This window comes from Meles meles, chromosome 18 (genome assembly GCF_922984935.1).
Source record: "Meles meles chromosome 18, mMelMel3.1 paternal haplotype, whole genome shotgun sequence".
Classification (NCBI taxonomy): Eukaryota; Metazoa; Chordata; class Mammalia; order Carnivora; family Mustelidae; genus Meles; species Meles meles.
In genome coordinates, this window is record NC_060083.1 from 8,672,912 (window position 1) to 8,698,235 (window position 25,324).

The 25,324-nt window shown below is 48.7% G+C and overlaps 1 protein-coding gene across 8 annotated transcripts in view; it reads left to right on the forward strand.

The window, feature by feature from the left end:
• MYH10 (myosin heavy chain 10) overlaps positions 1 to 25,324 on the forward strand; it is a 120,640-nt gene that overhangs the window by 38,261 nt on the left and 57,055 nt on the right. For 4 of the 8 annotated variants that reach the window (XM_045984913.1, XM_045984912.1, XM_045984918.1 and 1 more), the window contains exons 5-11: positions 4,688 to 4,790; positions 5,390 to 5,419; positions 11,974 to 12,066; positions 20,424 to 20,487; positions 22,142 to 22,240; positions 24,242 to 24,385; positions 24,631 to 24,726. In XM_045984913.1, the coding sequence (XP_045840869.1) occupies positions 4,688 to 4,790; positions 5,390 to 5,419; positions 11,974 to 12,066; positions 20,424 to 20,487; positions 22,142 to 22,240; positions 24,242 to 24,385; positions 24,631 to 24,726 (629 nt within the window). The remainder of the gene's footprint in view (positions 1 to 4,687; positions 4,791 to 5,389; positions 5,420 to 11,973; positions 12,067 to 20,423; positions 20,488 to 22,141; positions 22,241 to 24,241; positions 24,386 to 24,630; positions 24,727 to 25,324) is intronic. The other 4 variants (XM_045984916.1, XM_045984919.1, XM_045984917.1 and 1 more) reach the window with 2 other exon arrangements.

Sequence of the window (25,324 nt, forward strand, 5' to 3'; positions counted from 1 at the left end):
TTGCGCACGTCTTCGCAAAGTCACCGAGGGCCAAAGACCTCTCGAGAGAACCGGAACACCTCCAGGCCAGAAAGCCCTGACCTTCTGTGTCCCGATGTCCTGCACGAGACGCAGGCCACTCACTGTCCCTCCTCGTTGACCTCACACTGGCAGCGCGTGGACCAGCACGGACGGAGCAGCCTTCCCGTGCAGAGCGCCTTCGTCCGTGGGTCTGGTTTCCTCGGTGGAAACCAGATCAGATCCCTTTGTCCTCCTGGCTTTGAGGTCTTGTTCTGTCGCTCTGCTCTCTGAGGATTCTCCTGACCTGCTTCCTCGGTGAGAACCCTGCCGAGCTTTCCACTGGGCTCCCTCCTGTCTTCATTTCCGTCCAAGCCGCTTTGATTTCTCTGCCTCTGTCTGGGACGGATGGGCTGTTGCCCTCTTAAAAAATTATTTCCGAGATTTCTAATTCTGTGCCTTTGATCCTACCACCTCTTCCACAGACACGTTGGGGATTAGCTTTTTTTTTTTTTTCTGCTGTTAATACCTTCATCCTCCTCATACCTACTTATTAGCATTATTGCCACTCGCCGAGAGCCTTCTGGAGGGGGCAGCGCTAGGCTCCTTACAGGCGTGCTCCCGGGCCTGTGAAATACTACTTGGTCTCTCACCGAAAGGAGTATAAACCGAAGCCCGGAGAGCTTAGTCACTCGCCCAGAGCTAGAGAGTGGTGGATGGGATTTCAATCTAGGCAGATCATCTGGACGCCATAACCCACATTCTTCTTTCTTTTTTAAGAGTTTATTTGACAGAGAGAGCGACACAGCGAGAGAGGGAACACAAGCATGGGGAGTGGGAGAGGGAGAAGCAGGCTCCCCGTCAAGCAGGGAGCCTGACGTGGGGCTCGATCCCAGGACTCTGAGATCATGACCTGAGCAGAAGGCAGATGCTTAACAACTGAGCCACCCGGGCGTGCCCCCCACCCCGTAACCCACATTCTTAACCATTAATGCAAGCGCTATGGATTCGTAAAATAATTTGGCGCTTGGTAACCTAAGGTGCCCCCTCCCTGAGGAGTGGGCGAGCAGGTGAATGGACAGTAACTGGGCGGTGATGACGGGCGTCAGACGGCCCATGTTCTTTCTTCACCATGGTCTCCTATGTTAGAAGCTACTGGCCATGTTTTAAGACAGGTTATGTGCGGTTCCCTATCTCCCCTCTCCGGAGCTTGCTAGTAACCTCTGTCTTTACAGCCGTGTCCTCTGTGTCAAAGTCCCCTTAGACCTGAAATGTACAGAAATGTGGCCGAGATCGTAAGCGTTGTTGAAGCACCGCCCTGGGGAGATCATGTTAAGGACACACCGAAGCGGGTCCAACGGAGCGGAGCTAGCGGAGAAACCACAGAGACACTACTAAGCAGAAAGGGAACAATCAGAACTGTTTCCCAGACAAGTCATCATCAGTCAAAATGAGAGGCTCATTTCCTCGCCTAACAGAAAAATTATTTGTTTGAAGCCAACCGCCAACATCGTGATTAGCTTTGAAACACAGAGTATTTTGAATAAACTTAACAAAACAGAGAAAAACCACTACACTCGCTCTTGAGAAATTAATGCATGAATAAAATGCGGATCCTCTCCCAGGACTCGGGGAGCTTCTCGCTGCCCCCCACAGAGTCCCTGCAGCTCTCTGCCTTGCTGCTGGTTCGCCTCCAGTCCCGCACTTGCCCCGCACCCTGGTTCCTGGGAAGGACCTTGGCGTTCGTCTCTCCATCTGCCTGATCGTGGCGCCCCCCCGATTTCCCTGGCCTGTTCTCCCTTTTCAGGAGGCTCTCCCCAGACCATCGCGTCTCCAGGGAGGTGTTCGGTGTCCTCTGCTCCTGTCCGCCTCCCTCCTGCTCCCCCCAGCCACTTCCTTGATGCCTTAAAGGCATTCCTCATGTCCCACACTCCTCTTGCTTGTTTTTGTGGTTTATCTTCTCTCTTCTCCTGAACTTGAGCTCCACAAGGATGGAGAAAAAGGTTCACAGCTCTGGCTCTTGTGGTCAGAAGAAAGACCCAACACTGGTCGATGGTCTGGGGAGAGCCTCCCGAAAAGGGAGAACAGGCCAGTATTCGTCGAGTGAATGCAGTTACTACCTTAGCCAGGCACCAGAGGAAGCCAGGTAGAAAATATAAGGATGGTAACAGCAGGAATAAAAAATATTAAAAAGAGCCTGGGAATAAACTTGAAACATGTAGGACCTGTATTGATTCATTCAGCCCCTGCTGTGCTGGACCCTACGATACCAAAGATCGATGATAAGACAGATACGCTGCTTGCTTGCCGTGAATGTCAAGAACACAAAATTTCCCGGAGAGCTAGAGAAGATGATGTCCTCTCTCCTAAAAAAAAAAAAAAAAAAGCATGCATATTCATATTAGTTCAAAATATCACCTCTTGTTTTTTTATTTGTGGGGGAAGAGGTGAGGGACAAAATTATTTGACAAAACTATTTGAGCAGAACAAAATTATTTGAGGTTTATCTGAAAAAATACACTTCTGAGACTACTTGGGTGTTTTGTTTTAAGGAAGACCGATGCTGGGGGGTGCTGTGGCTCGTCCTATTTCAAAACTCTTGCAGTACGTTTCTGGCCTTCGAATGAGCTGTATGTAGAAGTAGTAAATATCAGATAATTGTTCCGATCACGGGGTAATGAGTATCTCTGTCAAACCATTGATACTGGGATGTGGGCTGAATCATCTGGGGATAAAATCTGATTTTATGTTTACCCCAAGCTATAATTCTTTTTTCCAGATGGATTAAAGATTTCATTGTAAAAAGTGAAACCATCAAAGTTCTGGAAGAAAATACAGATGGATTTAATAATAATGTTATAAAAATGAGAACGTAGATGGATATCTTTCTGGTGCAGGAAAGGGCTTTTTAAGCACAGACAGCAGGCAGAAAAACCCTTGAATTCGATCTATTGAGTACCTACAGTTCAAAACTTGTAGATGGCAAAACTCACAAGGGAACTATTTTTTGTAGAACAATGGACAGTGGTTAAGGAGCTTCATATATAAAATATGCTTATAAACCAGTAAGTGGGTTGTTCCTTGAATCAAGTCTTGTAGCTAGAAAGGTTCTAACACGATTCCTACCTTGTGCAAAGGGTGGCGTGAGGGCCCGGAGAACACGGTTTCCTTACTCAAAGCCATATGAGTAGTGGGTCCGTTGGCTCCCTTTGCCGGAACCCTCTGCGTTTAAGATTGTAGGTATCTGGGTGCAGAGAGATAATAATGCAAGCAGTAAACCTGAAAAATTTAAGTTGGGGCCAGTTCATAGTATAATCCTGAGTATACTTCCAGGGAAGGGTCAGAGTTTACTAGAAAAATTAGACTTTCAAGCCTTGGATAAAACAAGCTTAGAGGATTATTAGCCAGCCATGGGTTTAATAATATTTTGGGATTTCTGGTGGTTTTTTCTGTTTCTGGGTTTTTTTTGTTTTTTTTTTTCCTGGGGCTTTTTTTCTTTTTTAATGAAAAATCTAAACAGATATGAAAATTTTTCTCTTACTCCAAATTGAGGTTTTCTTGATTGTGAAGATAGGTTCTCTTTGAATCCGATCTTAGGAAGCCTTCGATATTTGAACAGAAAGACCATAACTTAGGTGTTCCTGTGCCTAGCAGCTTACCTAATTTCAAGATTAGTCCTTGAGTAGAAAAAAAAAGCTGCCTTTAAAATGTGCCAGCCTTGTTTTTAAACATGAAGCGGTGACATTTGTCCCATTTTGTCACAAAACTCAGTGTTTATTTTCTCTACAAATTGTGCACCGGCTCTGTGTCGCTGCTGCCCAAGGTTACATGGATTAAAAAAGAAGCCAACACAAACACAAATGCACAATAAACTCAAACACAGACAAACACATAGTAAACACTTGCACAGGGTCGTGCTTCCCGTCTCCGGGAGCCCAGGGTGTGAAGGCAGCAGTTTGGGAGAGAAGGTTCGACGAGGTGTGTACAAGCTTCCGCACGGGTAGCGCTGGGGAAGGAGCAGTTGGCAGGTGGTTTGGGGGCAGGCGCTGAGAAAACCTTGCTTGGACTCGAAGTTGAGCATCAGTGGGCGTCCCAGAGTCCTTTCGGCATCTTCAAATTAAATCATCCTCACTGTTTCAGGAGTCCTGTTTCCAGCGTTGGCTGCGTTTCTGGGGCTGAGGAATTGTTTCAAGAACTTTCTTAATTTTTTTAAGATTTTATTTATTTATTTGAGAGAGAGACAGCATGAGAGGTGAGAAGGTCAGAGAGAGAAGCAGTCTCCCGTGGAGCTAGGAGACCGATGGGGGACTCGATCTCAGGACTCTGGGATTGTGACCTGAGCTGAAGGCAGTTGCTTAACCAACTGAGCCACCCAGGTGCCCTGTTTCATAAACCTTTATAAAAAATGTCGCTTCTCTGGTAGAGTCCCCAAACTCCAAGAAAAAACCTGCACTATGACTCTATCTTGTGTCTTACTGGCACCTTAAAAAAAAAAAAAGTTTGGGTTAATTTAATTATTTTAAATTTTTAGAACATTTTCTAACTTCTGCTGGTAGGTTTTCCCCCCTACTTACACTCTTTTTTAATTTCTACCAATTCTTGTTCCAACTCCGTTAATTGTGCCCGTTGTAATTTGGGACTATGTGAGCTCAGCTTGCTTTCAGGCGGCCTGTGCCCTTTCCTCTTCCAGGGGTGAATCGGGTGCCGGGAAGACAGAAAACACGAAGAAGGTCATTCAGTACCTCGCGCACGTCGCTTCTTCGCATAAAGGACGGAAGGACCATAATATTCCTGTAAGTTTGCCTTCTCTGGTTTGTTTGTGTCTCAGGGTTATTCTTTCATAATTTCAGAAGCCAGCGTCAGGAAGCCCGGCACTCTGCCGGGAGAACCCGCTCCGTTGTCTGCTCCCACCCCCTACCCAGAAACTTCCTCCGCTCGGGAGCGAGCAGGTTGACCTGGAAATTGCTATTAACTAGGTCTTTCGCCCAGGCCAAGTGGAATTAGCGGTGGTAGCTTGAAGCCTAATCCCTCTCGAAGCTTCGGGAAGAACTGTTAACGGTGATGAGTGTTGCTTCCCAAGATGTCTTATCCCACCGAAGGGATAAGTGTGTTTAACTTTCGGAAGGAGTGGCACGCCAGCCTGTTGCTGCCAACTGTCCGCGGCAGCTGGAGGCGGGGATAGAAATTTGGGGACCGCTGATGATAGAAAAGGGGTGCGAACAGGAGAGTCCCGCTACCCTTCATCTGTAGATCTGCAGGAGGGGTCGGTGGCACAGCCACACCTGCTTGCATGGTTCTGAGCTCCGCGTTGACCTGGTTCTGTGGATGTGGCTTCCGGCTCCGAACGGCCCAGACTCGCTAACGTTTGCATTTATCTGTTTGTGACAAACAGCAGGAGTCGCCTAAGCCAGTGAAACATCAGGCAAGTGCTTTTCTTCACGCTTCTGAGTCTTGAATGCTCGCACTGTCTCTAGACTGAGTCTCTGTTAGAAGCAGATATGGTTAGTCCTGAGTGACGTCCCCTGTGACCACCTCATTTTGAAGATTTGTCGCTTAGGGACGTGTTCTTTTGCAAGCAGCATGCCCCCTCGCTTCAGATTTGTTTTCTAGATGAGTTTTGATGTTTATTTACCCCTTTATCATGACATTGAATCACATGTTTATGAAGCCTGAACCCTCAGGGTTTCGAGTGTCAGAGACCAGGCGGGATGATTTCGATTCTCCTTAAATACACGGAAGGCTGATGTTGTGCCGACGTTAAATTTCAAGTCTGGGGCTACAACTTGAAGGCTTGTGACTTTTGGGTTAACACATTTCTAATTAATTAATGTTTTATGGCTCCTACGTGTTCCAGCCTTAAAGGCTTTAATGATTTAATAGATGAAGGTAGCATTTTCTTTTTTTTTTTTTTTAAAGATTTTATTTATTTGACAGACAGCAAGAGAAGAAATACAAGCAGGGGGAGAGGGAGAAACAAGCTCCCCGCTGAGCAGGGAGCCCGAAGCAGGGCTTGATCCCAGGACCCTGGGATCCTGACCTAAGTGGAAGGTGGACAGACGCTGAAGGACTGGGCCCCCCAAGAGCCCCAGTTAACATTTTCCTTATCTGGGGCAGATAGTGGAGGAGTGTTCTTCTTCCCGGTTAGAGAACTCGCCCCCTGCTGGCCCCCCGGAGCATAGCAATGGACAGATGGCCCACGGGAGTGTCCCTGCTACTGGGGAGAGGAAGGCAGCCCCAAGCCAGAAACCCCAGACAGAAAGGGACATCTGTCTTGGACTGAACCTTTCCCCAGCACTGGAATGGTTTCGAGCAAATAGGAAGCAAGAAAAGATAATGTTATAGAAATGATTTATTAATATAAAGAAATGATCATAGGTATCTACAGGAATAGTGCTAGATACCTGGGTTTTCACGTATCTTTCTTAAAAATCTTAAGTTGTCAGACGGCAAAGCTGTCCCCTGCCTGTGAGGGCCTGTGATGTTCTTTTGTCCCTTCAGCAAGAGCGGACACTCGGCCAAATTGGAAGGGGTAATGAAGTCATCGTTATCCTAGAGGACCCTGAAAGGCTCTCTTGCCAGTTACAGAAGGAACCTCTAGCCCCAAAACGAGCTTTTCTTGGTGCCCTAGAGGCACAAGCTAAAATGACCTTTGAACATGTACTTCGGCCCCTCACTTGGGTTTTCCAAATCCACGATGTAGAATTTCGTGCATCGTTTATCGCTACCATTTTGTTTCGATGTCATTTTAAACTACAGCGTGGATCCCCGTTGTGTGTGAGTCGCATGCCGAGCCGGGACTTTCCCTTTGGGTCGCAGGAGTCCCCGGGGAGCAGGTTTTCCCGCACCTTCCCTGCCGCGCATGTCCTTCTGCATGAACTCCCAGCCCAGGAGCTTCGGTGCTGCTTTCCCCCGCGTGTGTCCCACTTGTCTAGCCCAGCGCCAGCCGGGCTTCTGTTTCCAGAAACCCGAGAAGAGCACCGGTTCTCAGCTTTGCTTCCCCAGCTCAAGGAACGGGAGCTACTCCTGAGCGGCAGTGACCCTGGAGGGGGTCGTGTCGGGAGGGTCCATCTCTGCCCGCGTTCCCTCCCCCTCCCCAGGGACCCCCGAACCCCCTTCTGAGAGTGACCTCCGCAGAGTAGTTGCTGTGTTGCTGGTCTTTACCTGGCAAGGGTCTCCTTTGGTTTGACATCCCCGGGTTGTGTATTTACGGTGAGCTCGATGGGCAAAGCTCGCTCAGGGTCCCAGGAACCATTTGGATGTGTTTCTGGTGTTTTGTCCCCAGAAAGTAGCATGAAGCGTCAGGACAAAGGGGAAGGTATTTCGAGGCCCCTTTCTTTATCTGTCTCTTGGCTCATTCTTTTCTGGTTTTTTTTTTAAACCTCTCTATTGAGGTTTAATTCATGCCACTTAAATTAATTAATGAATGCCATCAAATTCATGCATTCCTACAGTCCTGCATCGCCGTTTTTAGTACATTGAGTTACGCAGTTTTCCCTGCAGTACACTTGAGGACCTTCTCATCACCCCGAAAAGAAACCCAGTAGGCATCCTCTTCCACATCCTTCCAGCCCCTGGAAACCATTCATCTACTTTCTGTCCCTGTGAACTTGCCCGCTGTGCATCCTGTATACGAAGGGAGCGCTAGAGAACGTGGCGCTCTGGGCTGTTCTTCCCTTCAGCTTGATGTCTGCACGGTTCATCCGTGTCATAGCATGCATAAACCCTCCCTTCTTCCCCTGCCCGGATGGCACTCTGTTCTAGTAAATCACTTAAACCGGCCACGTTCCGTTTCCCCGTCCACCAGCTGATGGGCATTCCGATGGGTCCCATTTGGGGGCCACTTTGAGGAATGCCTCGGCGAACACTCGTGTACAAGTGCTCGTGTGGACCTGTGTCTCCCGCTGTCTGGGGGGCGCCTGGGGGTGGCATTGCTGGGTCGTGGTGGTGTTCTGTTTCATGTTTTGAGGGTCCGCCCCGCTGATCTTCAAGTGATGGTGCCGCTCTAAACCCCGCCCCCTGCCCCCCCCCCAGCCATTTACAAGGATGTCAGTTTCCCCGTCTTGTCGCCATGTTGGTCCTCATTCTGTTGAGCTGTCCCCACAGGCCTTTGTGCTTGCCTTTAACACTTAATCCTCATGATGGAAATGCAAACAAGTCTGAATCAGTTTTCAAAAGGAAGGTCACAGTATTTAAGTAGTAAGTGGCAAGCATTGACCTATAAATGCAAGGCGTACTTCTTCTAACGGGGTTAGGGCTGGCTTGGCTTTGTCCCCCAGGCAGCTGAAAGTGGTCTGGGGGACACGCTCCCTCCCCGTAGATTGCTGTCACAGGCCCTCAAAGTCCGACAGAGTCCAGGGCCACTCCAGAGCCTGAACCCAGGCCAAGTTCCGAGCAGATCTGAAAACAGCTGATTTCTAGAACTTGACAGTCCCCAAAGGATGACTGTCCTTCAGGCCAGCCCATCTCCCCGGCCCACTTTCGACTCACCCACGTCTGGATGGCAGCTTCGGGGTGACTTCCTAGCTACTGGCCTAAACCGTCTTGAACTAAGACAGGCTGGTGACAGATGGCAAGTAGCAAGTATGGAAATGACAGTGTGCCCGTGGAGATTAAGTCTGGTTCTCGGGACCGTTGGTGAGGGGCTCCCACCAGTTTTCAGCCCTCTTGTGGGGAGTGGGGACACCTGCAGTTCCACCAGCCTGGCCCGCAAAGCCCGGCACGATCCCAGCCCACGTTCCACTGCTGGCTGAACTGGAAGTTTACCAATGTCAGAGTCCTTTTATGTGTATCACACAGCAAGGACGTATTACCATATCCACAAGGGCGTGGTTTTCATCGTGATTGGTAATCCTTTAAAACATCGTATAATTCTACATACTTAAAACTTCGAAAATAATTTCAATAGCTAATGCTAATTTCCCCCACCCCCACATTCCCAAAAGACTTTTCACATTGTCCTATAGACTAGAAACAGGGGACATCTCCCATCTGATTCTAGCGGAAAGGTTAACGCTTAGTCATTGTCCCCTGAGGGTTTATAAATGGCTTCATCATTTGGTTGAGTGATATTAGCGCTGTGCAATCAAAACGTGAAATTGTACGGCACCGAAATGGTCAAATTTCATGGTAATTTCTCAATGTAAGACGCTTTTGGGGTGTTTTCTGATGTTCGCTTTGTGTCAAGCTTTTTGTGATTCATTCTTGAGTTACTGAGATCTCTACTTGGTCTTGGTGATGTCACCAGTCCTTTAGGAGAAAGGTTAGTACCACGACCCTGTCAACCTCGTGGACTCAACAGCAGAGGCCTAGGCGTGCCCCAGTCTGCAGGTCCTACGGGGAGAGCAAGGACCCTTTGCCTGATTCCTGCTGTTGCCTTGGGCTCATCCCCAGCCTCCCCCCCCTCCAAACGTTCACTCCTAGCAGTTTGGGGACCTCTAATTGTGCATCCCTTCAGCAAACACTCACGGGGGTCCTTCTGACCTCACACGGACCGACCCAGGTCCAGGGGATACAACCAGCTGTTATAAGCCGGCGGGAGAAAGAACAGAATCTGAGATTGCACACATAAGCACGCCCACGTACACTGACACAAAGAAGAAAAGAGCCCTTGCATCCATGTCTAGGGAATATTAAAATGGGGTACACAGGACATGTTTTCCCTCCAAGTTAGGAAAACATTTGAAAAGTAAAATAGTTAAGCATTTTTGTTATGACAGGACAGGAGGATAGTGTGTGATTTTAAGGACTCTGTTCTCAATTTTTTTTTTTTTTAAGATTTTTATTTATTTATTTGACAGAGATCACAAGTAGGCAGAGAGGCAGGCAGAGAGAGAGTGGGGGGAAGCAGGCTTCCCGCTGAGCAGAGAGCCCGATGTGGGGCTCGATCCCAGGACCCTGGGATCATGACCTGAGCCGAAGGCAGACGCTTTAACCCACTGAGCCACCCAGGCGCCCTCTATTCTAGATCTTTGATCTAACAGTGGATGTTTAGTGTAAAGATAATGCCCCGTTTATGAGAATTCAGTGTTTTTCTGACAGGTTACACATTCTGATCTCACAGACCGAGTGAGGTAGGGAGGATCCTAGAGCCCAGTGTTTGCAGAGCTAGGACACCAAGGGGTTCACAAGGTGTTGGTCATGGCCACACTGATGAAGACAAGTGCTGACCTCCAGGAGAAAGGCCCTCTATTGGATTACAGAATGATAGCTAACTTTTTTTTTTTTTTTTAAGATTTTATTTATTGGAGAGAGAGGGTAGGGGGCAGAGGGAGAGAAACTCAAGCAGGCTCCCCACTGAGCAGGGAGCCCAGGGCGGGGCTTGATCCCAGGACTCCGGGATCAGGACCTGAGCTAAACTCAGATGCCTGTAACTACTGTTCTTTAATGATGGCTCTCAGTTGTTAAAATTGGTTACCAGGATATCCTGTTTTAAGAAATCTGGGGAGAGGGGCGTCTGGGTGGCTCAGTCGGTTAAGCGTCTGCCTTCGACTCCCGTCACGATCCTGGGGTCCTGGGATCAAGTCCTGCGTCAGGCTTCCTGCTCAGTGCGGAGTCTGCTTCTCCCTCTGCCTCTGCCTGCCGCTCTGCCTGCTTGTGCTCTCTGTCAAATAAATAAATACAATCTTAAAAAAAAAATCTGGGGAGCCTCTAATGTTTAGAAGGATCTACATCAGAAATAACCTGGTGTTTTGAAGTCCATAACCGGAAGACTCCCTGTGTGGGGGGCATATTGTCTAATGCTGAGAAAGGAAGTTTCTGGCACAGTTATAGATGGGACTGAGCCGTGTCGAGATCTGGACAGCTCAGCTAACCACTAAAGGATGAGGAGCGTTCCTCCCCATGTCCCTGCCCCCCGAGTGCTTCCCTATCCTTTCCACTGTGTGAAGGAGTCCTCCCCCGCCCCAACCTGTGTGCATGGCAAACATTTGTCCTTTCTGGATCTGCCGACAATGCTCCACTTAGCATTTGGTCGTCCATCTAAGACTCTCACGGGAGGGTCCTTATGACCCCGTTTTGCTCAGAAAATCACATTTGCTAGTGTATTGTAAGCCTTTCTTCAGGTCTAGAATACCGTGGTATCTGGAATCACCCGGGTAAGAGCTGTGTTTGTAAAACACCAATTTCTCTAATCCCTGCGGTGCAATTCTAACATGACGTTACAGGAACACAGTGTCCCTTTCTCGGGCTTTTCGTGGCCAGAACTAGCATCAGGCTTTCTCATACAGCTTCCTGTCATGGGTCATGATCAAGGCACCTGTTAATATTCTTAACATCTTTTGTTTGTAAAACTCTGCCGTCAAGCCAGATTTCCATGTAAAGACACAGAGACAAGCACAGAGCCTATCACAGACCCTTAGTTAGCCTTTTGAAGATTATTTATTTACTTATTTGACAGGCAGTGAGAGAGGAAACACAAGCGGAGGGAGCTGGGAGCCCTATGGGGGGCTTGATCCCAGGATCCCAGGATCAGGACCACAGCGGAAGGCAGCCAATTAATGACTGGGCTCCCAGGCGCCCCTACTGGTTATCATTAGAATTGGCTTCCTTGCCTCCCTGGAACAAGGCAGAGTAAAAATGAACAGAAGTATAAGTATTACTGTCTTCTTCATCGCAGCGTACTGCTAGATTTCATTTCATGAAAACCAATTTGTTTTATTTTCAAAAATCCACCTAGATTATGCGCCCTGCCCTGAGAGTTCTCTCCTGTGCTCCATGGGACCTCTCCTCCTCCTTCTGATCGCTTTATAAACGCTGATTGTTTTCCTTTAGCGGAGCTCATGGGACCAAGAACAAAGCCAAGAAGGTTACAGGTGGTACCCACAGTGAAAACACAGGAAAAGAGGACGAGTTTTTGTTTCGTATTTTCTGCCGAGGATTGGAGCAAAGACATGAGATTAACATACATCTGCTTTGTGTGTCTGTGTGTGTCTGTGTGTGTGTGTGTGTGTGTGTGCGCGTATGTGTAATGTCTTTCAGGGGGAACTTGAACGGCAGCTTTTGCAAGCAAATCCAATTCTGGAATCATTTGGAAACGCGAAGACTGTGAAAAATGATAATTCATCTCGCTTCGTAAGTTGGAAAGCACCCGAAACCTTTCATTTCTCTGACGTCTGGGTAGATGTCTGCCGTGATTAAGCAGCTGGAGTACTGCCTCTCCCTGGATTTTAGGGAGAGGCTAACAGATGTAGGCTAGACCAGTACTGCCCCGTAGAAACGTGACGAGTCGCATGGGATTTTCAATTTTCCAGTAGTGATTGTAGTGATGTGTTTACTGTATATAATTTTATGTACGGATAATTGACTTCCGAGGACTTGGCGTGCAGCATTGGGAGTGTCCGTGCGCCCCAGACGGCGTTGGTGTTCAGCGTAGTCACTTGTCCCGTTCGTACTCGCTGTTTCTTCGGCATACGGACTCAGAATATTGGGTCAGTACTGTGCCGTCTCTGTAAAATTCTTCTTAGCTATTGGGCTCTGTTAGTTCCTGGAGAGCGTCCCTTTCTCCGTCTGTTGGACCATTTGTCCCAGAGTGCCTGAGGCTGTCCTAGGCGATGGCCAGATCGGCCTTCCTGCAGAGACCCTGCATTCCCCATCCAGCCACTCACAGTGGACACGTCGGCAGACCTCCAGAGCCATATAGGGCAAAACAGGGCCGACCTGCCATCCACCTTTCACTGGATTATAGTCCTCCTGATGCAGTGGCCATTTCCACAGTGAGATCGGAGAGGGTCTTCGGTTTCAGTTATTTCTACTTAAATCATTGAGAGTTAATTCTCTGTTTTTTGTGCTTCCTGATATTAGAAGTATTTGTAGAAGTCTAGAGACTTCGATTCTGATGACTACTTGATGGGTAGTTTGGGGGAATCTAGTACCATTGGGACTTACGGTGTAACTCCGAGAATGTCAAGTCATGGCGTTCACGTTGACTTTCTGGCAGCACGGAATGGGTGATTAGTGGAAGCTACCAGATACGGGCTCACAGAGGACCCAGTGAACCCACAGGTAGCCAGATAACCCTCTTTCTGAGCCTGCCGGGACTGCCATAAAGAGCACCCCAGAGCGGGGGCCCTGAACTGTAGAACTTGATTTTCTCAGTCTTGAAGGCTGGAAGTCCACGACGGAGGTAGCGGCCGGGTTGGTTTCCTCTGTGGCCTCTCTCCTTGGCTTGTAGACAGCCACATGGGCCTCCCTCTGCGTGTGCCTGTGTCCTGTTCTCTTCTTGTAAGGACGCCAGTCACGTGGGACTAGGGCCCTAGTGACCTCATTTTAACTTAATTAGCTTTCTAAAGACCGTGTCTCCAAATATAGTCCTGTTCTGAGGCACTGGGGCTTAGGACTTCGAATAAGAATTCGGGACGGGACGTGACTCAGCCCATGACACCCTCAGAGATAATTTTAAGTACAAGAGGCTCTCCCAAGTTAGGCGCAAAATAGGGATCTATTTGTTTAGAATATCGCGTAAGTAAGATAAATTTTGAAGATTCATTTAACCCAAGTTCGTTAGGTAATGATTTTAGCTTTTTACGTACAGAGTGAGATGATAAATACACCTGTGTCGGCAGGAAGCATGGCTGTGACTCTGGGGTTCATAAAAGATCTGGGACACTCTGCGTCATTGGTAGGGTTTTTATCTCCTGGATCATCAGCACTGAGCCTGAACCACATTTAAATCCTAAATTCTTGCCCCCGAAAGCCTTGTGTTTGGTGGCCACGTCATGGGATTGAAGATACAGCGAGCTACCAGCTTTGGCATGTGAATCTCTGTGAGGATTTATAAGGATTTCTGAGTGGAAAATGTTTTATTTACCATGTAAATCAAGTTACCAGTCTATTCCGACCTCCCCTGCCTTGAGCCACTCTTGAAATTCAGGAGAAATCATTCTGTGACGGTCTTCTCATTGCCTGGCAAAGATAAACTGCAGCCAGACCTTTGGTAAAGAATGTTGCGAGTCTGTTACTGAGTGGTCGGGATCCACCTACCTGCCGACGATGTCATGTTTGGGACAGATGGACGAATAATTCCGTGTTGGTTCCCTGTTGCCATGTAACAAGTTGCCCTCAGCCCGGTGACTTGAAACCTGTATCATCTCAGAGTGTCTGCGAGATGGTGGTTCTGACTCGGGGCCCCTCATGGAGGTGTCGCTAAGGTGGTATTGGCTGGGGCTGCAGTCCTCAGAAGCCTTGATGAGGCGGGAGGATCTTCCTCTGAGCTGACTTGGGCGGCTTTTGGCGGGAATCCTTGGTTCCTCACCTCAATGGCCTCTCTGGAGGGATGCCCACTCCTGACGTGGCAGGTGCAGTTCCCCCAGAGCAGGTGGTCCAAGAGAGAGCAAGACAGAAGCTGCACAGTGTTCTTTACGACCTTGGAAGTCACGTACCAAGCCTTTGATGGACTTTACTGATCACACAGACCAGCCCTGATACCCAGTGGGAGGGGACTGCACAAATGCACTCTGACGGCAACACCAGACGTTGGGGATTACTGGCGCCATCTTGGAAGTTGGCTGCCACACGGCATTAGAGAGATTTCCATATTGACAGAGGCAGGCTGTGAGCTGTAATTTGCATTACTGTGGATCTGTGGCTCTCAGTGGGAGACCCTTGGGGGACGTTTGATAGTGTCTGGAGACATTTTTGGTGTTCGGTCTGGTGACAGACACTATCAAACGTGGTGTGCCCCTGGGGTCTAGCCCCGGAGTTGCTCAGCATCCAACAGTGGACAGGGACAGGCCCCGTGACCAAGGATTATCCAGCCCAAAATGTCATTTCTGTCGAGGTTGCGAAACCCCGGTTCAACTTGTTTCTTTCAATTGGAGTCTAAATCAAGGTCATCACTTTTGGGAATTTATTTGCAGAGTAATTACTATCCACGAGTCTCCTTCAAGCTTATTATTTACGCATCCTATGCCCAAGGTTGATGGAAGTAATTCTAGTAGGAACCTATTTTACGTCCCACTGGCAGGAAGAATTGCTTCGTTTTCTAGCAGGATCGACTCTGGCCAGGCAGTCCCATCTAATCTAGATCCTCAATAAACCCAGTTTCGGCTGGATGCTCCCTCCCAGCACTCGTGCTCCTGGATTACAGTCTTGACTATACTCAGTCTAATCTGTTAAAAGTCAATCTTCTTTAAGAAAAGAAGATTTTTCACAGAGGCAGTGTTCTCTCAGAGCTAGTCGTTCAACGGGAGAAACAAAGGTGTCATTGTGGGCTCTGGGCTATAATTCTTAGAAAGTCAACTTTATAGGGCTATATAGGATTTTTTTAAAGAGATAGCAGTAGCCAGTTACTAACCCATCCTGAGGCATTAACTGCACAAAACAACGGCAAGTAGTTGGTTTTAGTGGTTCCAAAAAACATGGCGAAGTAATCAGTTGTCCTGGGGGATAGGAACTCAGTCGGCTGTGGGCGTCCCTTTGGCAAGTCCTGGTGGGTGTGGCCAACGCTTTGCTTCTCGGGCATTGGAGGGTAGCTGGTGTGGGCTCATCTTTCCGTCACATCTTCTAGAATTTAGATTTTGCTCTGAGGCCCCTCAGTTAACTACTGAGCTCCTGTCCTTTGCCAGGCACTGTGGTTCTCACGTTCCTTCCATTTGGATGTCTTAATGTAGCTCTCAGATTTCACATGTTCTAGTGGTATCTTTTCTATTCAAAAATCCGTTCCTTCCATCTTCTGTCAGGACATGGTCCTAGCAGGTCACCCAGCTGCGCATGCACAAGACGAAGTAAAGCCATGGAAACCCAGAGGAAAAAAATAGCTAGGAATCCTCCTGGCCTCAGCCTGTCCTCATGGCCTGTGTCCAGACTGGAGCGAATCCTGTCGGCCATGCTTCTAGAATGCCTTTCAGATCTGTCCACGGTTCTTCTCCTCTCTCTCCTCAACACCCAGTGGGTCTAAAACCCCATCTGAGGTCATTTCTCTGTCGCTCTGTGCATGGCATCCTCTCGCCTTTCCTCACAGTCTGTGGGTGAGCGCTCCCCTGTCCTGCTGGCGTGTGATGCCTCTCACAGTTGGGCCCATCTCCCTGCTCTCTGGATCCTTAGTCCCTGGCACCGTGCCTCACACACGTAAGTATACAGTAGGCACATATTTACGTTACAGCATGTAAGTAAACAGTAGGCGCATATTTATGTTACAGCGTGGTTCCCTCCACCCTTGCTGGTAGAGCCCACCTTCATCTGGGTCTTAACTTCACTGTGCCATTGAGCTCGGGGTGTACTGCGCAAGCCAGGCCCTCGGGAAACAGAGGGTTTGGGGCCTGGAGCAGCGTCCCGCGTCGGGCTGGGAGGGAAAGGTGCCACCGAGAAGCACGAGGCGTGTACAGCAGAGCCAGTGGAATTGTTTTGTACAGGACACGGGCTTGCGGTGAAAGTATTTGAAACCATCAACTCTGCAGGCTTTCAGATCCGTTGGCTGCCATTCCTTTGAGCTCGTAGAGACGAGTCATTTCCTGAAAACCTTTTCTTTCAGAGATGCAGGCGTCTGGTTCGTGTGAGAGCTTTACCCTCAGGGAAGAGCCGCTCCCGGTTAGGCCCGTTGTGTTTCTGGGGAAGCCACACGCATTCCAGATGGAAATTTACGTCAAGCGACGCTCTTGTCCTGAAACCCTGAAAGCGGGAACTCTGGTTTCTGATTGGCAGCGGAGGGCCCATCTTCCGCCAGCGAGCTTTGGTCAGGAATCCCTCTGCGTTTGGCCAGTCTGCATTTTCCCTCCAAGCGGAGCCACTCGGGCGGTCCCCAGGTCGTGCACTTTTGCGTCTGGAGAGCTCGGTCACACTGCTGTGTCCTCACCGGCCTTCGTTAGCAAGCAGGCCCTCGGAACAGTCTTGTAAGAAAGTTGAACACAGTCCCCACTCTGTTCCGTAAGGCCCCCCCACCCCCGAAGAATTGTGGGGACAGCTGTGACCATGTCAGAGACCGAGGGTGGCCTCCAGCGGGAAACAGGCATGCGGCCGTTTCACATGGAGCCCGAGGCAGCCTTCCCGACAGACCCCGTAGCCTCTGGGCCTTTCTAGAGTCTTAGCGCGTTGTTCACACCAGCCTGGGGGTGTCCGTGTACTTCCAGTCTGTCCGCGTCACCCCAGCAATCCTCACATCCGTTCTCTAAGGAACGAGACCCCTTCCCTCAACCTGCTTTACTCATGATAGAAGCTTCTGGAGCAGTTTGGAGACAAACACCCACCACCTGGCCTTGGGTGAAAGCCAGCTCGTTGCTCCCAGAATGGGTTTTTCATTTCGGGCAACAGCTGCTCCCAGAGGGGCCGATGGGCCACTTCGGGTCGCCGCCAGCCAGAAGGTTCTGTCTCTGGAAAATCACAGCGTGGTTTCTCTTGTGGCCAAGAGGGCAGATCCCACTGTGAAGTGTCACGTGCTCCTGCCGCTCAGAGTGGTTCTGTTTCCAAGAGCTTAAAACAAGCACAGAACCTCCCTTTAGTTACCATTCAGCTGGCAGCCGGCTCATAAGCTGTCAGTCCCTCAGCTCAAGTGGCACTCCTCCTCCGAGCCTTCCTCTGCGTCCCCATGGCCCCTGCTGGCCCTCTAGAGGTGCCCTACCGCGGCATCCTTCAGACGTCGAAAGAGCACAACCTCCTGAGTCTGCTTGCGTTGGGGGCAGGGGGCATTAGGTCAGCCTCTCTCAAGGCCATGGTCATAGGATTCATGTAAAGTGAGGCTTTCGGGTCACGTGAGGTAGGGTACCTCCCCCCTCCCCAGGAGCTCCACATGCCTTTCGTTGCACCTGCTTTTCCCAGCTCAGTCTGCGGTTTTCGAAATTGGAAAATTGGGTGAGTTCTTCATGAACACTCATCATCTTGAACAAAAAATGTAATCAAGTATTGATTCTAATGAATTCTCCCCTTGTTTCTAATTTCAAAAGTCAACGTTACTGCAGCATCACTCGGCCCATACTGTCCAGAATTTGTGGTGGCATCCCTATACACGGCGACTCTGTTTTTGTACTTAAAGCACATATTTATGCAGTGAAGTAGGATACGAAGGGGTGTAGCGTGTAAGAGGCTGGGGGAGCAAACTGGACACCCAGCAGAGAGTGTAGCCCACGTGTGTCATCTGTTCATAGGAAATAGGAGGAATGATGTTTAATTATATTTTTTTTGTTGGTGTTTATCCAAGGGATCCTAAGATATCCTTATTTATAAAAATTAGGCTGAGTTAAATCTTGCATCCCGTAAAATTCACACTTTTAAGTGTACAGTTAGACAGGGCTAGACAAATGTGTTTTGTAGTGAAGCCAGCCCCGTGGCCCAGGGAGACTATTTCCTTCACTCCAGGAACCTTCCTTTCACCTTCACGGCGTCCAGTCCCTCAGCCTGCCCTAGCCCTGGGAACCCCTGATCAGTTTTGGCTCTGTGGTCTGTTTTCTTTAGGACGTCGGTAAATGGAATCCCAGAATACGTAGCGTTTTATGTCTGGTTCCTTTCATACAACGTTGTGGGTTTTTTGGACCCATCCACATTGGTGGTTGTTTCTCTGGTCCCTTTATATTGCTCAGTAAATCCCACCATGTGACATACCGTAGTTTCTTCATCCATTCACCACCCGGTGGGCATTTTGGATTGTTCCCCTTGCAGGGCCGTCGCGAATAAAGCGGCTTGGGACATTCACGTGCACGCCTCGATGTGGACATGTGCTTTTGCTTCTCTTGGGTGACTCCCCAAGAGGGAGATCGCTGGCACGTATGGTAACGTACGGTTCACTTACACGAAACCCACAGACTTTTCCAAAGTGGCTATGCCATTTTGTCTTCTACCGGGGTCGTGGGAGAGTTCTAGCTGTTCCGTCTCATTGCTGGTCTTTTTTCAAAATGTTGCCCGTTTTGGTGGGGTATGTACTAGTGTCTCTTCATGCTCATTTCATTCTGCATTTCTCTACTAACTCATGGCACTGAGCATCCTTTCCTATACCACTCACTGTTTACCTGTCTTCTTTGATGAAATAATCTCTTTGGATATTTTACCCAGTGTTTTTCTTGGCTCTTCTTGTTCTTGAATTGTAAGAGGTTTTTGGTTTTTTTTTTATGTGTTCTGGGAATAAGTCTTTTACCAGGTAGGTACTTTGCAGATACTCTCTGCTAGTCTGTGGTTTCCCTGTTTGTTTTCTTCACTGTGTCTTCTGAAAACAGAAGCTTGAGGTTCTCGTGAAATCCACTTTATCAGATTCTAGTTGATAAACTCCAAATGTTCATCTTTTTGCATTCTTTCTAAGAAGTTTTTTTTTTTCCTACTTTAAGATTATAAAGATTCTCTCCTGTTTTCTTTGCAAGTTTTCTGGTTTTAGCTCACGCGTCTAGGACTAAAACTCTAAAGAGTTAACTTTTTTATATGGTGTGAGGAAAGGTCTAGGTTCTTTCGATTTCATTTTGTGTATTTTTCAGGCACCGTTTTCCGAAAAGCTTGGTCCTTTTTCTGTTAAATTATCTTGGGACCTTTTGTTGAAGGCGAATTGACCGTATGTGCGTGGTCTGTTTCTGGGCTCCCTTCTGATCCTCTGATCCATATCTCTATGTGGACCTGCCAATACCAACCTGTCCTAATGAACTTACAGCTTTTTGAAATCCAGTGGTGTGAGTCATTGAGGCTCTGCTCCTCTTTCTCAACATCATTGTGACTTTTTTAGGTCCTTTCCGTTTCTCTGTAAATCTTTGAATCAGCTTGTCCAATTCCCCAAGGAATGCCCTTCAGTCCCTTGACCGTTCTTGTAATGAGCAAGTGTAGAGGCCAGGAAATAAACCATTTGTCGCCGTCTGTCAGGTTTCTGCTTTTGCAAAACATTTAATTCATGAGGTATTTGTATTTATTTGCTTTCTCATTTTTATGATCACTTTACCGGTTTTGTTATTCAGGATTACGATAACTTTATGAAATAAACAGTGAAATAATCACTATTTTCTATTTCTGTAGAACAGTTATATATAGTCAGGCCATTAAATTTTTCTTAGGAATTTGCAAAACTGTTTCATCAGACTAATCCATCATTTTAGAAAAAGTAATTATATTTCATTTTTAATGATTATGATCTATTCAAGTTTTCTCTTTTTTTTTTCTTGAATAGATTTCCATTTTCCTAGGAAATTATATTATTCCGGTTTTTTTCAAGGCTGTCATGATAGGGCCAGATACAGTGTTCCTTTAATGCTGTGAAATCTTATCTCAGATTATGTAGAAGAATTTTTTTCAAAGTTCAGAACGATTAGGGTCTCATTTTTATTATATTACAACCCAGGAAGGTAACCCGTCCTGTTGCTGCTTTGGGGAAGTTTGGGGAAATTTTCCTTCCCTTTTTCTTTGGGGTGATATTTATGACCCATTTTTGTAAGCCACTCACGGATACTTGGCAGGCCACAGTGGTTTGTCACTTTATTGGTCTATATCCTCTGTGTCCTTACTTATTTTTAATTGTTGTGATTTCTTTTCAGGGCAAATTTATTCGGATCAACTTTGATGTCACTGGATACATCGTTGGGGCCAACATTGAAACGTGTATCCTTTTCATAATGGCATCCTCCAAACTCAAGAGTGATGCCCTCTCTGGCCAGCCTTGGGGCGAGCCCTTATGATGTCCCTCCGGTCACCCAGATGATCGGACGGAAGCCTGAAGAGGTCGTGACTCAGTCAGGTGCTCCGTGTTAACCCCCACGTGTTGTTTTGCTGGTGGTGGTTGTTTGAACACCGGGTCCTGCCCTGTTCACGTGGCCGGGGCCGTGGAGAGTCCCGCCGAGCTGAGGACTGCCTGCTCGTGAACCAGGAAATGTTGCCACGGTGCACTCTGGTGCATGCCATCCTACAGAACCACTCTTCCGCTGGGTATCGGGGTGGCCCCTTTTGACCGTCTGCTCCTGGTATCTGTGGGATGGGCATGTGCCCCCCAAAATAAGCCTCATGAACGTGCACAGTTCAAGTCGTTTCAGTGAGTGTTCAGGAGAAAACCGAAGGAAAAACAAATGTCAACTACGTAGAACCATCCGAGGAAATGTCACAGGCATGGAGCAGCCTTTGGGCGTGGTAACTCTGTAAAGAATCAGTTTGAGTAAAGCGATAATACAGATGATTCTGAATGGTATGCCGGTTAGGAAGGATCCAGGCGACAATTCTCTGCTCCTTCTGGCAAGTATCAGAGATCCGATGATAGACATACAGTGTTTTATCCCTCAGGTAAGGGAGAGATCAAAATTTTCCCATTAATTCAGAATTGTGGCTTACGTCTCTGAATATGCTCAGAGCCCGAAAACACAAAAATCACTTGCGACATGACGGGGTTAGATCTGGAGTTTCTTCGCATCGGTCTGCTAAGGCATTCATGGGAACGTATGTTCTACCAAATGTGGAGGCTGTGTTTGGGGTGATCTAACTGAAAATCTAGCTATATGGCATATACAGAATTAATTCACTTGGTGAAGTCCCAGATCCGCGCCCCGGGTGCCCAGGCAGGTGTGCCATGGTCCGGGTGGCAGGAGCGGGCTGGGGGTGAGCAGGTGCCAAGTGGGAACGCCGGGTGGGGTTGCTCCCAGCCGGCTCTGGAGAAACAGCAAGAGCAGGCCAGTGGCCGATCGGGTCAGGGCGTCTCTGGTGTTTGGAAAGTCCGAGCAACACTGTGGCTGTCAAGGGCCCCCCCCCCCCACCCGCCCCCAGCATGAGGCTTTCCGAGAGGGGCTCTCAGGGAGCACGGGGTCAATTGCGTGGGTTATGGGGTCCAACCGAGCTCTGATTCCTGACTCTGCCCCTGTGTTATTTAAATCCCCTTTGTGCCTTGGTTTCCTTGTTCCTGAGATTGTATAAACTACTGGAAGACTTTTCCTGCTTTCAGCCGCTCGACTTCCTTTCATAGAAACTTCTTAGAGTTCCTGGTTTAGTGCTGTGTTCTTTGAATATAACCCAGATTAGGGGCCGCTGGGGCAGAGTGGGGCGAGGGCAGCACCCTGACCTTCGAGTTCCCTCCCTCCGCGATCCTCGGAGATGAGTGAGGGATGTAAGTGCGTCATTTTCCTTTTTCACTCACAAGTTTTAATCATTCAGAATGGTTCATCGCAGGAGGGCTAATAGATAGCCGAGAAAATGTTTTACAACTTAAATTTGTGTAGACACTGAGAGAGGGCTGGCCACCTCTGCAATGCGATCCTTAACCATCTTCGCTCAGATCTTCTGGAAAAATCTCGTGCTGTTCGTCAAGCAAAAGATGAGCGGACTTTTCATATCTTTTACCAGTTACTGTCCGGAGCAGGAGAACACCTAAAGTGTAAGTTACAAAGTTTCTCACTATTTTCTATTATTGGAATGTGGTTTTTTATAGTAAGTTTTTTTGAAAGAGAGCAAACGTTTTGGGGAAACGGTACGGCCGACCCTTGGTCAATATGGGGCTGGAGGCACCACACCCCCCCCATCGTCACAAATTCACGAGTAACTCGTGACTCCCCCACAGCCTAACTACCTGTAGCCAACTGTTGACGAGAAGGCTTTCCGACAACCAGCCATTAACATGTGTTTTACACGTTATTAAGTGCTCTATTCTTATAATAAAGCAAACTAGAGAAGGAAACGCTGAGGAAATCCCAAGGAAGAGAGCACACTCAAAACCAGACTCTGCGAGAAGAGCCCGTGTGTGCCCCGTCTTGTTCCCGGCTTCACTGTCATTTCGTACACACACCAAAATGGAAACGAGACTGAACTTCGTGCCATGGGAGAAGTACTCAATTTTAAGTGGCAGTTCTGTGGGCTGTGTTACCTTATCTTCTGTGGTTTTTTTCTTTTCTTTAAAAAAAGTTTTAGGGGCGCCTGGGTAGCTTAGTTGGTTAAGCGTTTGCCTTCGGCTCAGGTCATGATCCTCGGGTCCTGGGATCAAGTCCCGAATCGGGCTCCTTACTCAGCGGGGAGCCTGCTTCTCCCTCTCTCTCAGCCCCTCCCCCTGCTCGTGCTTTCTCTTTCTCTCTCAGATGAATACAGATTCAAAATTAGAAGCTTTAAATTAGACGGATTTTTTTTTGAGTTGTTTCAACATTTGTAAGCATAAAAAGTAAGAAAAAATAAAATTACGTTCAGTGAATATTTTTATTCCCAGGTTCACAACTGAACACGTACATGTGCTTCCACAAGTATTAGAAGGAGCTTATCGTAGACTTTTATTTATTTTATCTCGAAGCCTGAGGACTGGAAGCCTAGGGACCAGGTTGGGGCCAAGTTCCCAGTCAGAACTTTGCTGCATCAGAGGTGTTTGAGGGCGAGGGGAGGATGTACAACCTCCTGATTTCTTCTGAGTCTCGAATTCAGGGCTCGTTCCATGTGACCATGACGTGTGTTATCCAGGGATCCCAACAGACATGGGCCTCGTACTCCGTCTGTCACCCAGGGCCCAGGCTCTTGCTAACCACACACACCCGCGAAAGCGTTCAGCTCAGCAACGAGAGTGGGACCTGCAGGGAAAAAATGAGCCACAAAGAGTCTGCTTGGCAGAAAGTCTGCAGGAGAGCACGTGGGAACGTGTAGCGTGGGGCCCAGGAGCCCGTCTGTTCCGATCCCCCCTGAGAAACACCATCCTCTGGAGGAACACACTTCTCGAAAGGGAGCGTTCTGTTCTGACCCACGGTCCCTAAAACGCAAGTGATGGATGCGGTGGCCGTTTTAACAGCCCATTGTACGCACAGGTTGTGTGGCACTTGCAAAGGCAAACTCACCGCCAGACAGACGGCGTGGAGAAAGGTTTCGGGGCGCTGGCCGGGCCAGTGGTCTGGGTCTGAACCTTCCACATCTGGACAACGGAGCCATCACTTCCGGCTGCCAATTTCATGGAACCTGTAAACCACCGTCCCCCAAACTTGCAGTTGCAGTTTTTAGCTGACCCCCTCATTTTCCCTCTCCGACGTAGATGATGGAAAACTCTGTGTTTTGTTTTTAAGAATTTATTTATTTGACGGAGGGAGACAAGCGAGAGAGGGAACACAAGGAGGGGAAGTGGGAAAGGGAAAAGCAGGCTTCCCTGCAGAGCAGGGAGCCTGAGGCAGGACTCGACCCCAGGACCCCAAGACCATGACCTGAGCCGAAGGCAGATGCTTAATGACTGAGCCCCCTGCCGCCCAGGCGCCCCAACTGTGTGGCTTTGAAATGCGTCTACGAAGAGAGAAAAAGCATGGCAGGAAGCATGTGTGTTGGTGGGGAGGACACGAGCCACCGCTCCCTGCGATCGACCCCGGGCTCCTTGGGGCCGGGGGGCATATACACCATATCCCATTCTCTTTCCTTGCAGCGGATTTGCTCCTCGAAGGGTTTAATAACTACAGATTCCTCTCCAACGGCTACATCCCCATCCCGGGACAGCAAGACAAGGATAACTTCCAGGAGACCATGGAGGCGATGCACATCATGGGCTTCTCTCACGAGGAGATTCTGTGTACGTGGGCTTTCCCTGCCGGGCTGCTGCCCCTTCCAGGAGACGTACCCACGGGGGGTGAGGGACGTAGCCCCAAAAACAACCAAGCGAATCACAGGAACCGCCCCGATCCTACAAAGTCCCTACGGGACCCATGTTGCCGAAAAGTTCTGTGTAGCTGATTTTTAGCACAAAATAAATGAGAATATGTCTCTGCTACATTTTGAAGCAATAATTTTTGTTTTTCTTTTCACGTCCATATAAAGCAATGCTTAAAGTAGTGTCTTCGGTGCTACAGTTCGGAAATATTTCTTTCAAAAAGGAGCGGAATACGGATCAAGCGTCCATGCCGGAAAATACAGGTACACGGACCAGTGTGCGGTTTTTTCTGTTGTGTTGCTGTGGTGACGCCGTGTCGTGCGGGTTGTTGTGCTGTCCTCCAGGCGTGCGGGTGGCATGCGGGCCGTGCGCGTGGGAAGGAGCTAGTGCGGCTCTCCTCGGAGCTGTCTGGGGTGGAGTGGTCGCCGAGCGAGTCCTGAGTGAGGGACGAGCCAGGGTGGCGGCAGACGTGCTGTGCCAGCCCCCGGGGGGCGGGGTGTAGGGGACTAGGCCCAGGACGGCCTACGCCGCAGACCCCACGCGGCTCATCTGAACGGGGCCATAGGTACAAGTTCTGCCTGTTGTTCCCTTGCTGGGAAGAGAGGCCCCGTGTTGCCAAATACTGATATTTTTCAAGGAAACCTATATTTTACTATGAGATCTTCCAGCTTTGAGACGTTAAACACAGTCTTAAGCCTGGACATCCTCTGTGGGTTCCGAGACTTTGGGACTTAGTTAAACGGCCCAGAGTAAGGATCTGCGGCCTGTCTCCGACTGAGGGGAATTCCCTGGAAAGGACGAGGACCCGAACCTTGCCCTGCCCGAAGCCTTGCTCAGCCCGTGTCCGGATAAGGCTTCTCA